Genomic DNA, 14,268 nt, shown 5'->3' with positions numbered 1-14,268 from the left:
TTTTAACAGCAATTTAAATATTTAAACTTTCAAAACCCGACCTTGGCCCGGTCAGATTTGATAAAGATCACACTGAACCCTACGCTGAACCCTCCGGCCACTAACACAGCTGGCCGCGGGCAGGACCGCAGGACGACCTCACCTGGTCATGACCCGCGCGTGCGTCCGGTTGTCCATCTTGCTGGCGAGCAGCAGGGCGTGACCCCAGAGCCCGTTCTTCATGGCGGACTCCAGCGCGTCCTGCGGGCCAGAGAAAGGCAGCGTTAGGCGAGCGGAGCGCGCTCCTGGGCGTGGGGCGCGGGGGGCTCGGCGGGGGGGAAGCTCGCCTTCTTCCTGCCGAACAGCAGCAGCTCGCGGAAGCGCTCCGTCTCCTTGCCCACGTTCTCGGGCACGGTCATGAAGGTGTCGGACAGCAGGGACAGCGGCCCGGAGCCCGGCTCCTCCTCGGCCCGCTCCAGCGGCTCGTTGGTGAAGTCGATCAGGTTGGCCTCGTTGGGCGACTTCCCCGGCAGCCACACGGACCTGTGCTCCCGCAGGAGCAGGTCGGCGATGTCCGTCCCCACCACCGTCTGCGACGCAGGGGCGACACGACAGGAGGCTCACACACGCCAGAGGAAACACCTCGACCATCGCCCATAAGCGTAAGGGCAAACGGTCAAAAATCAACTGACAAGATACGCTCATACAATACACACAGCGCATTCAATACACTGCTTTAAATGAGATCGTGAGCTTGACTAGATGCATAATGGCAAAAAGAAAAAAAAACATACTGAACAGCACATTGAACATACTAACATACCATTTGATAAGACATGATTTAAAATCAAGAGCAGCAGACTTTGTCTGGACTTGTATAAACTAAAGCATACCATTTGGACTGGGGAACTGCTGCAGCCCTAGTCCCACCCTGCCCACTAGAGAAAGAGCACTCACTCCATTCTGCCTGCACAGCAGGACGATGAACTCCCAGATGAGGAAGGCCGAGTCCTTATCGATCAGGCTGTCGGAGCGCAGGCACTCCAGAGCTCTGTTCTGGGCGAACTTGATCACGTCCACCTTGTGGGTCTCCTCTCTGGAAGGGGAGAGAGAGCTCTGAAGACCTTGCGGGTGTGGAATGTGGGATATGGACTGCAGTACAGGCCCTGAGCTTAGAGCATCACTAGTCTGAGTCGCAGCTGAGTCCTACAGCAATCTGCATTGTGCCAACCCTGAAAAGGTGGTGACCATCAGAATGAGGCTAAATCTGATCCGGATGTAAAAAGGCATCACATCTAGACAGAGCTGCACCATCACCTTCACGTGACCTGGATATATTTCAAGTGCTTTGTTCACATAAATCACACTGTACTGCAGTATTCTGCATCTACTTGTGAGAGCTACATTACAGTCACCCAGAGCAGCTCTCAGCCCCAGCTGTCATCAGTTCAAATGAAGCGCTGGAACACAATGTGGAGCGGATGTAGCACACCGTGTTGTGAACAGTGTGTTGTGTGCCGTGAGCACAGAGTTGTGAACACGCTATGAACATAGCGCTATGAACACAGTGTTATGAATGCAGCACTATGAACACAGTGTTGTGAACGCAGCACTATGAACACAGTGTTATGAACACAGCATTATGAACGCAGTGCTGTGAACGCAGCATTATGAACACAGTGTTGTGAACGCAGCACTATGAACACAGCGTTGTGAACGCAGCGCTGTGAACGCAGCGCTGTGAACGCAGCATTATGAACACAGCGTTGTGAACGCAGCGCTGTGAACGCAGCATTATGAACACAGCGTTGTGAACGCAGCGCTGTGAACGCAGCATTATGAACACAGCGTTGTGAACGCAGCGCTGTGAACGCAGCATTATGAACACAGCGTTGTGAACGCAGCGCTGTGAACGCAGCATTATGAACACAGCGTTGTGAACGCAGCGCTGTGAACGCAGCACTATGAACACAGTGTTATGAACACAGCGCTGAACAGGGCTCTTACTTTACGAGCGGGCCGGGGAAGCTGCGTAGCTCCTGCTGCGCCTGTGTGTCCTGCAGCATGGTCTGTGGGCAGAGGAAACGTGTGCTCACTCATTACCTCAAACAACCCCCTCGGCTGCATGTAGCACTTCTGAGGAATGTAGGATCAATTTGGGACACAGGTATTATGAGTATACAGCTTTTGCAGCTCGGCTGAAAGACTATTTGCAAAAAATAAAATGAATCAAGATCAACAGGAAAAACAGGTACGCCCAAATGTACTACTACATTCTCACTTTAATCACAAAGCCTCCAATTACACATGTAGTCTGAAGAGTGAGAAAGAGTGTCTGTGTGGTTCTTAATGGACTGCAATGGACGCGTTTATCCAAAGCGCTTTACAACTGATGCCTCTCATTCACCCATTAATCTGGTTCTCAATCTGGCTAATTAGAACTCCAATTAGTTATTTTTTAGATAAAGTAACTGAAAGCATGTGACCTGCACAAACCTTCAAGCTAACATCTGATGACGACTACAGCAAGCCAAGTGAACACAAGCAAAAGAAAATCCTCAGTTTAATATGCAACCCTTACAGTCAGCCAAAGATCACATTAGTTGGAGGCCTTGAAGTACAAAGCCATGTGTACAAGGTGCTGAAGTGGCTTGTAAACAGAGTGTTGTGAAATGTACAACTGAAGCAGCGGGTAGGACCCCAGAGCCTGACCTCCATGCTGTGGATCTCCACCAGGGCAGGCTGGCCCGCCGAGGGCAGGTTGGGCAGCACCTGGACCATCTGGCCCCCGGGCCCAAACCTGGCGCACCGGTGCGGGACAGAGTACTTCTCCGGGGTCATGGGCCGCGGTGGCGCTGAGGACGGGAGGAGAGAGGGACCAGCGGGCTTAGACCACTCATCCATTTTCTCAGCTGAACAGAAATTACACAGAGGCCTGCTGCTGCAGAGTATTCCAATGACAACAGTTTGTTCAGGACACCTGCAGTCTGGTGGTTTGTGAACAGAGGGAAGTTTAAATGTGGCTGCAGAAGTGAACCAATGTGCCCAACCAATACCAACCTGAGAATAAAAACTAGTGGTCAGCCTGCCCACTGAATTCAAGCCTTTTTTTACTTCAAGGCTTTGTTAGGCCAACTTTCAGACTTTACCACTCTAAAGCTCATTTAATGGGGAGCTGTGTCATGGAGTCATTCATGCCCTGGACTACTGTAAATGCCACAATGACCTGAACCATGACTGCACATGGCCTCCCTTTTTTCAGCCATACACGACCATGACCATTTGCAGGAACCCCGGTCCCCGGACTGACCTTGCTCCACAGCGGGCCACGCGTTCTCTGAGGAGTAGGCGCCTGGGTACGGGTAATCGGTGAAAGTCTGGTTTCTGTCCACGTTGTCGGAGTACGGTGCGTACGAGTAGTCGACCATGAGGGAGGACGTTTGGCCGGGGGGCTCATAACCCCCAGAAACCAGGTCTGGCTGGCTCCTGTACACCTGGCTCTGTGAGGTAGTCACATGACAGGTGTGAGTTACCTGAAGAAGCCAACAGGGGGAGCACTAGCAGACATTACAAAAATGTGACGGCAGACAGGAAAACAGAAACTGTCATAGTCACTCACACATGACCATGGAAATGAAAGTGAACACCCACACACACACACACACACAAACACACACACACACACACATGCCATGCACGTGCACACACTCACAGGTGTGTGAATCTCACACTGGCTATAAGTCAACTAAATAAATTTATGCATGATGAACTAGCCCTAAACCTGATGTTCTCACCAGATTCAAACCAATCATGTTTTAATACATAATAATACATTGTTTTGGTGTGCTTAACTGCCAGAGTTAATTATCAAAAGTGTAACAAAACAATGAATGCATAGTTTTCAGGGCTCTGTGGAAACATTTTTTTCCCCCAAGTAGCCAATGGTCCTAAGTTGAAAAACCTTTAAGTACACTAATGCATCCCAAATCGTAAATACGCTCATTAAAATATTTTTGCAGTTAGCACACAGCAGTCCTCAGGAACACATGCTCCTAAAACAGGAACACTGTACAGCCTGGTTTTAATAAATAATGTTTCATCTCAATGATCTGATTTACACAGAGACTTGCAGCCAGCCACACAGTCAGGGAGACAGACAGGGCCAATGGACGGACGGACAGACAGACAGACAAACAGACAGGATGAACGGACAGACGGACAGACAGACAGACGGACAGACGGACCTGCTGCGAGTGGGAGCTGAAGCTGCTGCGTCGGCTGTGCTGACTGCGTGAGCTGTGCGCGCTGTGGGCGGACTGCTCGCTGTGCACGCTGCGCCGGTCCAACTCGTCGCCGTACTGGCTCCACTTGCGCTGGTATTCGTCGTCGAAGCTGGCGTCGTAGCGCGGGTCGTAGCGCCACTGATCCTCCGGCCTGCGGGGGAAGCAGCCGGGACACCCCGTCACACCGCGGAAACTCCACATGACCGACAGACCCAGCCCGCCATCACAAAGAGAGTGTGTACCTGGCGGCGTACTGCTGGGGAGGATAGTACGCCTCTCTGTTCCCATAAGCCTCAGAGCCGTAGTTATACCAGTACTGGTCATAGTAGCCCCGGTACCGAGGGTCATAGCCCGCCGCGTCATAGCGCTCCCACCGGCTCCGATCTGGAAAGCAAACGGGAACAGGCATGATTACACCGGACTGCCTCATAGAAACATGTCATGTGACGAGCATGTCAGGACACAGGAACACCTGGGTGCAGAGTCCCTTACCTCCATAGTCATACTGATTCTTATAGTGTTCTGCATAATACTCATCATAGGCACTTCGGTTGGCTCTCTGGTAATCCTCAGGGTAGCCTTGTCTGTCAGGAACAGAGCAGAAATCAATGTGACGCTTTCTCATGGTAGTTTGGGTTTGACTGAACCACCATTTGCTGGGTATCTTGTCTAACACAAAGGTACATACTCTCTACTCAAAAGGAGCGTCTGCCTCAAAGACGTTTCTCTTTTTGGTTTGACTGTATTAAGTCTGTAAGCCCAACCAATTTCTGCAGCATTGGAATATAGGCTTTCAAGCTGGTGTGCAGCGTCAGTCACTGCAGTCATGTATGAGGATGGCACAGACAGACTGCAGGTGCCCAATCCACCAATCACGGTTCCTGTGTGCAATGAGGCAGGGTATATCTTGCTGACTACAAACCCCCCTCCCAGAGAAATGCTAAGACAAACTCCATGAGACTCCTGGTCACAGTCAGGATTTGTTACGTTACTCTGAAACAGTGCTGTAACTGCCCAGGAGTTTTAAATTACTATTAACTATCCAAATACATCTGTTATCAGTGTATTACATGATGTATGAGCTAATGCCCAAGAATAGGATACGCAAAGATCGCTAATGCCAAAAATCACCAGAAGGGGAATCAGGCAGAACTGGTAAAATCACTTGGTGTCTAGATATTAGCCTTCAGCCCATTATAACCATGTAGACACAGATGACATGATGATGCAACACCAACCGGTAATACCCAGAGTTACGTCACCTCAGCATTCTCCAAAACACCATCCAAACAAAATGCAACAGTACCTTTAATCAATCAACTCCTTGTAATTTATCTCAGTTTAAAGCAGGAATTGTGCACAAAAAATGGATTCTATTCAAATTTAAATTGGTTTGCATTTTAACCTCAGAATCTTTAGCTGTTCGGCAAAAGGTCTAACATTTCTACCAGGAGGGGAAAGAAAAGGAAGTACTGTGAGCACAACAGACTAAGTACACAGCCAAACAGGGCGTGTACCGCATGTTTACAAGTCACAGTGCCAGGTAGGCAGCTTTCTCTGAAAGACGTCAACCGCTCCACACAACCACACACACACACACGCACACACACACACAATAGTGCTTCACTTCTTACTACATGTAGAAAGTATTTCTCATCAGCCACTTTAAAATGTCGCTGGCTGCAGGAACATTGAGTGAATCACATATTCCCAAGTGTGACTTAATCATTAATCATACAGTTACAGCTGAAATGTCTACCTGGGCATGTGGTGCCGTCATGTAAATCTCTTGCTACTGAAAAGTGACGGCAGGCCAAACAAACAGAGGGAGCAGTGACACCTGTATGACACGTTCTGCTCCTACGGGGACAGGACACAAACTGACCTGGAGGAGGGCCTGTCCGAGTATTGGCTGGTTCTAGAACTGGGTCGGTCCGGTTGCTCTCGGTAACGCTGCTCTCCTTCTCTGTAGCCTGGGTTGGATCCTTCATATCGACCGTAGCGGGCATCGTATCTTCTGTAGGCATCATCCTATGTACAACAAGCCAAACCACAGCATTGTAATAAAAAGCAATGAAATACCGAAGACTATGCAGCACAAAGTATTCATTAACGGCTCAAGAAAATTTGGTCGCGGTTAAGAAGGGTCTAGGAGGAAAACACTTTAACAACTGCAAAGGTTTTCTGCATTTCCTTCCTCAAAACAATGATTTTTTACACATTACTTCATTTTAGCCTAACAGCAACAATACATCTTCCAAAAGACAGTGATGCAAGCACTGTAAATAAAAGATTATAGCCTGCATAAGGAACTGTACCAAAAGTTTTACCTGGTAGTACTGAGGGGGATAAGGCGGTCTTCCATTCGGATACTCTGAATAGGCGCCATCATAGTACCCTCCGTACCCAGGTCCTGGCACGGAAGGTGGGCCAGCATACCCTTGCTGGCCCCCCTGCGCAGACGGCGGCCTCTGCGGGTCTGTGACGGGTGGCTGAGAGGAGTTCCACGGCTGCTGGGGGGGAGGCGGGCCGCCCGGCCCATGAGGGACAGCCCAAGGCTGGCCTGGGGGGGCACCCGGCCCAGGTGGGCCCTGTCCGGGCGCAGGGGGCTGAGGATACTGGTTATTTGGTGGAAGCCCTTGGTTGTGTGAGGGCGAAGGGGCCGCTCCCGGCCCCTGAAGGCCGGGTTGAGCCTCGGGCGGCTGGGTGGAGTCTGGGGCGGGCTGCTGGGAGCTAGCGGCCGCCGACGGGGGCGGCTCCGCGGGCTGCTGCTCGCCCTCCCCCCTCCCTCCCTGCTGCGCGTCTTTGGTCACCTGCAGGTAGAACCCTGTCGTGTTGCCCTGCGGCGCTCCTGGCTTGGCTGCCTGCGACGGGGGCAGCGCTTGCTGAGGAGCAGCAGAAGGCACATGACTACCTGGGTTAGGAGCTTGGTTTTGGTGGTTCTGAGGATGGTGCATGGCGAAACCGAGGAGCTCATAATTGGTGGGTTGCTTTTGATTGGCGGCTGCAGAATGGGTCTGAGAATTAACAGGGGGAATAGAGTGGGTCTGACTGCCAATAGGATCGGCCCCGGAAGGAAGTGGCTGTGGTGGTCTACCTGTAGATGCCAGAGGGGGGTTCTCTGATTTTATGGCTTTGTCCAGTGCCAGGTTGAGGGGTCCTGGATTTGGTACAGGCGGACCACTAAAGCTTCCAGAAGAATTTATTGGTGAAGCAATAAAATGCTGCTGGAGATTAGAAGTCTTCGAGGAATCTAGAGCTATTGCATTTGCAGTGGATGCCGTAGATGGTAAATGTAAATGTATGAATGACGAATTGCCATCTACTGCTGTATTCTGTAAAATCTCACTGGGGGCAGTCTGATTTGATGTATGCGCAGAATTATTTGCTGAAATCACGCTGTAATTAGTAGCTGGAGGCGCAATCAGGACAGACTGATTGTGGAATGATTCTGCAGCAGGGGAAGGGACTAGCAGGGAGGCATAGCCGAGACTTGCCTGGGGATTCTTCAGGTCGGCCTCGGTCACTTTGGGAGGGTTCTCCAGGTTCTCGGATGAGTTGTCGGCTTTCTGGGGCCGCTGAGGGGCCTGCAGGTCGAGCGGCCCGTCCTCAGGGGGCTGGATCACCTCTGCGCTGGGCTGTCTCACCGGCGCGTGCACGGGAGGGGCCGCGGGGGCCAGCAGGATGTTGGCTCCCAGGTTGGGCATTTCGTTCTGGGCCCACAGCGTGGTGGCAGGGCTCTCGCACTTCAGACGGGCCCCGTGCGCCCGAGAGGAGGGCCGCCGTTCCGCCGGCCCCACGCTAGGCTGCGGCGCAGAGGGCATGAAGATGTTCTCCAGGTTGTCCGGTGGCTGTTCCAGGTTGCCGGGTGACACGTCGGCCACGCCCGGCTCGGGTAGCCTGTAGCTGCTCTTCTCCATGACCATCCTGGCCTGGTCCACCTCCGCAGGCCGGACCCCCACGCCATGGGAGCGTACGGGCTCAAAAGAGCTGTTTGCGCTGGCTTGGAAAATTCCAGTGGGTTTTGGGGGGCTGGGGGTGGGGGTCTGGGACAGCTGGCTGTGGTACATCCTGCTGGACATGTTTTGCGGCACTGGTTCCCCGGCGGGGGAGGAGTCGATCTGCTGGAAGTATTCCGTGGAGGAATCTTCAGGGGGCCTGGCGGTCTCCTGCTGGATGAAAGTGGGCCCCATGCCCTGGGGCCTCCTGGAGCCAGAAGCGCTCCCGTGGCTCACGTTGCTGTAGCTCGACGACACGCTCTCCGACCTGATGGGCCGAGGCACCGAATCGGGGGTCTCCAGGTTGGGGCCCCCTTCAAAATGGTCCCCTCCATGGGTAACAGGGAGACTGTGTGCCGCTCCCAGGTTTTCGCTGGCACTCGGGGGCACAGTGGGGAGTTTTTGCGGCTCGTTGGGCAAAACCTCTTGGTTGGGGATGCACTCCAGGTTTTCCACATGATCAAACTGGACACCCGCATGTTTTGGGGTGCCGCTGACAAACCCACTGTCATTCATATAGACTGCATCCCCTTCACCCACAGGCGGGGCATGGCAGGGGCCAGGCACATTCGGACCCCCTCTCTGGGCCGCCTCGGCCCCCGGGAGAGCCTGTGAAGGGGGCACTTGATGGTTGGGAAGTGAGGAGTTTGGGAATGAATGTCCAGTAGCTCCAGCAACTCCGTTAATGGCTTTCCCCTCTCCTGAGAGTGTCTCCTCATTCTCAACGTCGTTCCCCTTGAAGAACATTGTAACAGTGCCAGGGTCAGCCATATAAGGGACCGGCCCACCTTGGCTTGAGGGGGTGCCATGTTGAGAATTTAAGGGGTCGGGTCGTCTGTTACCAGACTCCCCGCCCATCTGGTGGTAAAAGTGCTCCTGGGAAGACTGGCTAAACCAGGGGTCAGGTACAACACAGTTTTGACTGAAATAATTTTGGGCCTGAAAATGGGAATTGTGGTACAGGGAGGCTGCAGCGGCCCCTGCAGGCCCCTGCTGCTCGGCTGCACCTGGCCCAAGGGCTGCGGTGGGTGGGCTGCTGGGGCCCAGTACAGCCGAGGGGACCTGGCTCTGGGGGGGCATCTGTGGGGATGTGTGAGGTGAGGGGGCAGGTTGGGGAAAATGAGGCGAGGGGACATGATGGGGCAACTGAGGCGAGGGAGTGGACGCGGGTAAGTGAGGAGAAGGGGAAGGCTGGGGTAAATGCGGAGAGGGGGCTGGTGCAGGTGCAAGAGTTGGGGCAGGCGCTGGAGGGTGGGCAACAAAAGCCTGGGGTGGATCACTGGTTGGCTGGAAGTAGTTCTGATCAGAAGGTGGACGACTCCCATAGTCAGGCATCCGTTGCGAGGCTGGGGGTGGCATGGTCTGGGGTTGAGAGGGCACTGCACCAGGGGCCGAGGGGGTGTAAGGGGCAGGGTCGCCCCTGAACTCCTGCCCATACGGAGGTCTGTTCTGCATGGGGGCTGAACTGTAGGCTCCTGGTGTTATGTAGGGCACATTATCTGCAGAACTGCCGTGCCCTTGTTCTGCACCTGCAGCACCTGCCCCTGTGAGGGTGGGAGGGCTAGGGAGTTGCCCAGGTGGTGCAGCTGAAGCCCCAGCACTGTTGGGAGTGAACACGTTTACCCCTGGGGCGGGAGCAGACAAAGACGAGGGCGGCGGAAGGTGACGGGCACCCTGTGCACTTTCTGCTGGCTGTGGAGGCACTCCATGCTCCTGGCCTGGGGCGGTTGGGTGAAATCCTACAGGGGGTGCAGCTTGCATAGGAAGGGGGCTGCTCTTGGCAGGTGGTGGCTGGGACCCGGTGGACATGGCTTGCCTGCCAAATGCAAAAGGATCGGTCATAGGGGGAATGGGCATAGTGGGCATAGCGGGTCCAGGCATCATCATAGTGCTCCCTGGATGCTTGTGAGGCCTTGTCCGTCGAAATGCATTGGGGACCCCTCCAGTAGGCGGTGGGCCAGAAGCCCCGGGTGGAGCAGTTCGTGGAGGGGGCTGCATCTCCACAAAATTCCAGTCAAAATAAAAGATTATCCAGAATTAAGCCGTTTAATAGTTTTGAGCTAGATGCCAGCTGTAGAGAGACGAAACAATCCGTCAAGCGTCAAACATAACACTTTAGCCATTTAGCAGACACCTTTATCCAGAGTACCTTACACTGCTTATATTCTTTACAATTAACTGATACAACAGGATATTACTGAAGCAATTCACATGATGCACCTTGCTCACAGGTACAAGGACAGAGCCCCACCCCAGAATCCAAACTACACCTTCAGAGTTCCAAGCCCAGCTCCATAACCATTACAAGACACAGCTGTTTACAACCACATCTACTGCACCACTTCCAAGGTTCCACCCCAGCCACATGTAAACAGAGAGAATCCAGTTCTAGTTTTGACAAATACAAGTTTAATCACCTTTAACATTATTCAACTGCCCTTAGGGAAACAGGAATTTCTAAGTAGATTAAGGATTTATTTAGAATTTTCAAGCCTTTCAGCAGCAAAACTAATTATCAAGACTACTGGTGCATCTAAAACATGCAAGACAAACACTAACAGACGTAACACCAACTGCTCAATACACTATTACTGAGGCTGAAGACAAGCTATGAGTAATTATAAAACAAATAATTCTCCAGTACATTAAACATTCTTGTGTGCTGCCTTATAGGAGCATGCACTATACATCAAAGGCAATTAACTTTGCCATAAAGTTCCACATGCTCTTAACATATTCTTCAAAGGGTTAAATATGTTTTTCTGGAATGCTTTCTTCCCAAAAAAAATTAAGTCAGTGTTCAGGAACTTCATGATTTCAATTACCAGCAGTGATTGTAACATCAGCATTAGAATATTCAATTAAGAACATTCTAATGTGTGTGCCCTTACACCTTTAAGGGTTAAACTTTTTAATATTTACCTTTCTAACAATACGCCTGACAACGTAAATGAACAGCAGACTACAACGCTAGGCCTAGAGGGCCGCAGAGTCTGCTGCTTTCTTGTTGTCACTCACAAGTGATCAGTTAAAGCAGGTGATTAGTTTGGTTTCTTGGGCCTGAACTGGTTACTAATTTAGGTAAATACAAAAAACCTGCTGCCCCAGTGGCTCTTCAGGACGAGGGCGATAGATACTTGCGTTAGTAAACGTCTATTATTTCCGCCAGCCGGAAACTAGTTGTGTGTATTATGGCACTTTGGCGTAATTCAGTCTAGTTCCGCTATCACTGACAACACTGCATTTACCGTTCACGACAGTATTATCCCAGCTATGGCCCCTGGCAAACGAATGGACATGTTCCAAAACCAAATGAAAATGTAATGTTAGCTAGCGCAGAAAATATTCGCAAGCTCTCTATCCATCTGGTGATGTGTGGATAAGATGGGTTAAATGTTAGCTAACGTTAGCTACCAAGCTAATTTTAAGTTAACAGACCTCCCTTGCATTGTATCTGTCACACACAACATGCATATTCTGAACCTCAGAGCAAACAGCAGCCCAAACCAGCCAACTTAGCAAATAACGGTAAAATTACCCAACGTTAACTTGTCACTGCTTGATACACACTGATGTTTGCACGCTAGCTACAAACTGGAACATTGGAACAAAGCGGAGTGTGTGTACAACAACAGTCTTGGTAAGTTAGTCAAACGAAACCAACGTTAGTTGTAGCCGGCTTTCCAACTAGCTAGCAAGTCCACGAATAACAGTTCGAACGATGTCGAAAGACCAACAGGGACCTAGTCCGGTGGAAGGTTGCTGCAGCTAGTTAGCTAGTGAACCAACACAACAGCCCCTAAGTTTAGAAAAGAATAATTCAGCAGTATACCTGTTGAACGAAACATGTGTTGCACGAATCCGATCTCTCTATACGGCATCCTGACACATAACACAGTGGCAATACCTTAGCTAGCAACTCTACTCAGCTAGCTAGTGCTATACAGCTAATGTTAGCCACCAGACGTGTAATACGCTATATGGTTACTGAACAACTGGCTTTACGTTAAAAGTCTGACTTTCACATCGATAATAGCAAAACCCCATTCGAACCCCACCCACCTTACCTCTTACCTCCGAAAAAACACAACGCGATATGAAGGAGGATTAAATATGAATTCTTACAAAACTGCAGTATTGCGATGTAGACACACAGCCGCCATCATACGCAAGCACATCCTGCTAGGCGACGTGTACCTTCACGTCACTATAACAAACATTGGTTCGTAATACAATTTTATAAATAAATATACAATCTTAATTTTATTCAACATACAACTTATGTTTTAAAATGCAAACCCAATGTTAAAATAAAAATACATTTTTGCATTTTGTGACCTACAGGTGAATTTAACCGGATATCGACGCGTCCCTTCGAAGAGTGCCCCCTCGAGTCTTCCACAAGCAGTGTATTCGGATAATACACCGAAACACCCTCGTTTGTTGTCCACTTATCTCGCCGGAGCTAGTAGTTTTTAACGTAAATTCAAACAAAAAATTCTGCAGGTTTAATGAGTGTAACCCAGTCGTCATCCTGAGAAATCCTACACAGCAATATCCAAAAAGGCAAGACTATCATATGTACATATTTAAAGGTCTCATACAAAGACACAGATTCCTCACCCGGCCAATGTCTCCCAAACAGATACACTTAACTTATATGTTGTTTCCTCACCTTTTTGTGACTACTCAAGGGCTTCATAGCACTGAATTTTTCCACTTGCAAGAGAAGCTATCCACAGCAGAAAACATTAAATCTCTTTGCATTGGACTATGGAAACTCTCTGTTGGCTAGTTTACCGGCCTACATACCACTAGCTGCTTCAGAATACTGTCCCTTTGTTGGTTTCCAGTCTCACGTGTTGCTTCTCCTTGTTTCCTTTGCTTTCCTTGGCCTCCAATCACAACTCATATCAAACACAAGCCTGTGGTGATAGTGAAGAGAACATTTAATTCCTACAATCCATCAATCTTCAGACAAGGTCTGTTTGGCAACCTCTCGTTTGCAATTTCCTCTCATCCATGGCCTGAACGTTTGCTGCTCCTTTTCCCCCTTACTTTCCTCCTAAATACAATAACTCCCAACAACGAACAAAAGACAAAAACAAAAGACAATTTTGTTTTGTGATGATTGAACTTTTGTAAATATATCACGTTATTAATTTATGTATGTTGAAGTAACTAGCGTGTTATTATGCAGAACACCAAGTAAAATATATGAACCTCGCTTGTCTCGCTTTCCAACATACTATGTAACCGCTGGCAGCTCTTTTAACTTGGATAATTTTTAAACTGTAAATAAAAAGAAAATATGTAATGTATTTAAAGAAGTGTTTCTGTTTATAAATGGGGAAAAAATTGTCATATTTATCATCAAACCCACAGACGGTGCATTTATATTTTATATAAGGAACAAAAAATATCAAAAAATAGAAAATAGTTTGCTTTCTTGTCAAAAAGTCCAAAAAATGTCTTTTAATCAGGTGCGTAAGCTAAATGGATATACGATGAGATATAGAAAATGCTTGTACACTGATATTAAACAAAAGGAATGTCCACACTGAGGTTTAAGGAGGCAAAAATCTTCTCAACTATTTAATGGTCCATAATGCTGTACAAAACAAATGTGCCACCAAAAAGGTGTAGGGTGGGAAAAAAGAAAGAAACGTTTTGGTAAGATACCAGTGTACACAGAAAATAGTAGTGTCAAGGTTAAAGACAAAGGTATGCCAGACCTTGCTGAGATGAAGCAGCTGTATCATGTTCCTCACTTCTCACAGCTTACTTGCTCAACACAGTGAGCCATGAGGAAATTACGCCTGTTGTTAAGGAAGGTTCCGGAACCTAATGAAGAAATGAACAAAATATCACAATTCACTCTGCCATGTGTTTCGGAGGGAAATAAGTTGATTAAACAATGGCCTGTTGATCACTCCAAAATTTAATTCTTGCATTACAGAGTTCCTGATGTCATTCATTCTGAAATTCCACCCTAGCTGATGACAAGG

At 49.5% G+C, this 14,268-nt stretch overlaps 1 protein-coding gene across 5 annotated transcripts in view; it reads right to left on the bottom strand.

The window, feature by feature from the left end:
• sec16a (SEC16 homolog A, endoplasmic reticulum export factor) overlaps window positions 1-12,453 on the bottom strand; it is a 29,594-nt gene extending 17,141 nt beyond the window's left edge. For 3 of the 5 annotated variants that reach the window (XM_035390026.1, XM_035390029.1, XM_035390030.1), the window contains exons 1-12: window positions 12,328-12,453; window positions 6,593-10,331; window positions 6,148-6,293; window positions 4,755-4,846; window positions 4,505-4,646; window positions 4,224-4,413; window positions 3,290-3,479; window positions 2,692-2,834; window positions 1,987-2,048; window positions 937-1,075; window positions 327-569; window positions 143-240 (exon numbers count right to left, since the gene is read on the bottom strand). In XM_035390026.1, coding sequence (XP_035245917.1) covers window positions 143-240; window positions 327-569; window positions 937-1,075; window positions 1,987-2,048; window positions 2,692-2,834; window positions 3,290-3,479; window positions 4,224-4,413; window positions 4,505-4,646; window positions 4,755-4,846; window positions 6,148-6,293; window positions 6,593-10,258 — 5,111 coding nt within the window. In that variant the 5' untranslated portion in view covers window positions 10,259-10,331; window positions 12,328-12,453. The remainder of the gene's footprint in view (window positions 1-142; window positions 241-326; window positions 570-936; window positions 1,076-1,986; window positions 2,049-2,691; window positions 2,835-3,289; window positions 3,480-4,223; window positions 4,414-4,504; window positions 4,647-4,754; window positions 4,847-6,147; window positions 6,294-6,592; window positions 10,332-12,327) is intronic. The other 2 variants (XM_035390027.1, XM_035390028.1) reach the window with 2 other exon arrangements.
• Window positions 12,454-14,268: the final 1,815 nt, after the last annotated feature.

Source organism: Anguilla anguilla, chromosome 14 (genome assembly GCF_013347855.1).
Source record: "Anguilla anguilla isolate fAngAng1 chromosome 14, fAngAng1.pri, whole genome shotgun sequence".
Taxonomy (NCBI): Eukaryota; Metazoa; Chordata; class Actinopteri; order Anguilliformes; family Anguillidae; genus Anguilla; species Anguilla anguilla.
The sequence above is the reverse complement of the archived record's forward strand: the minus strand, read 5'-3'. Positions and strand labels throughout refer to the sequence as shown.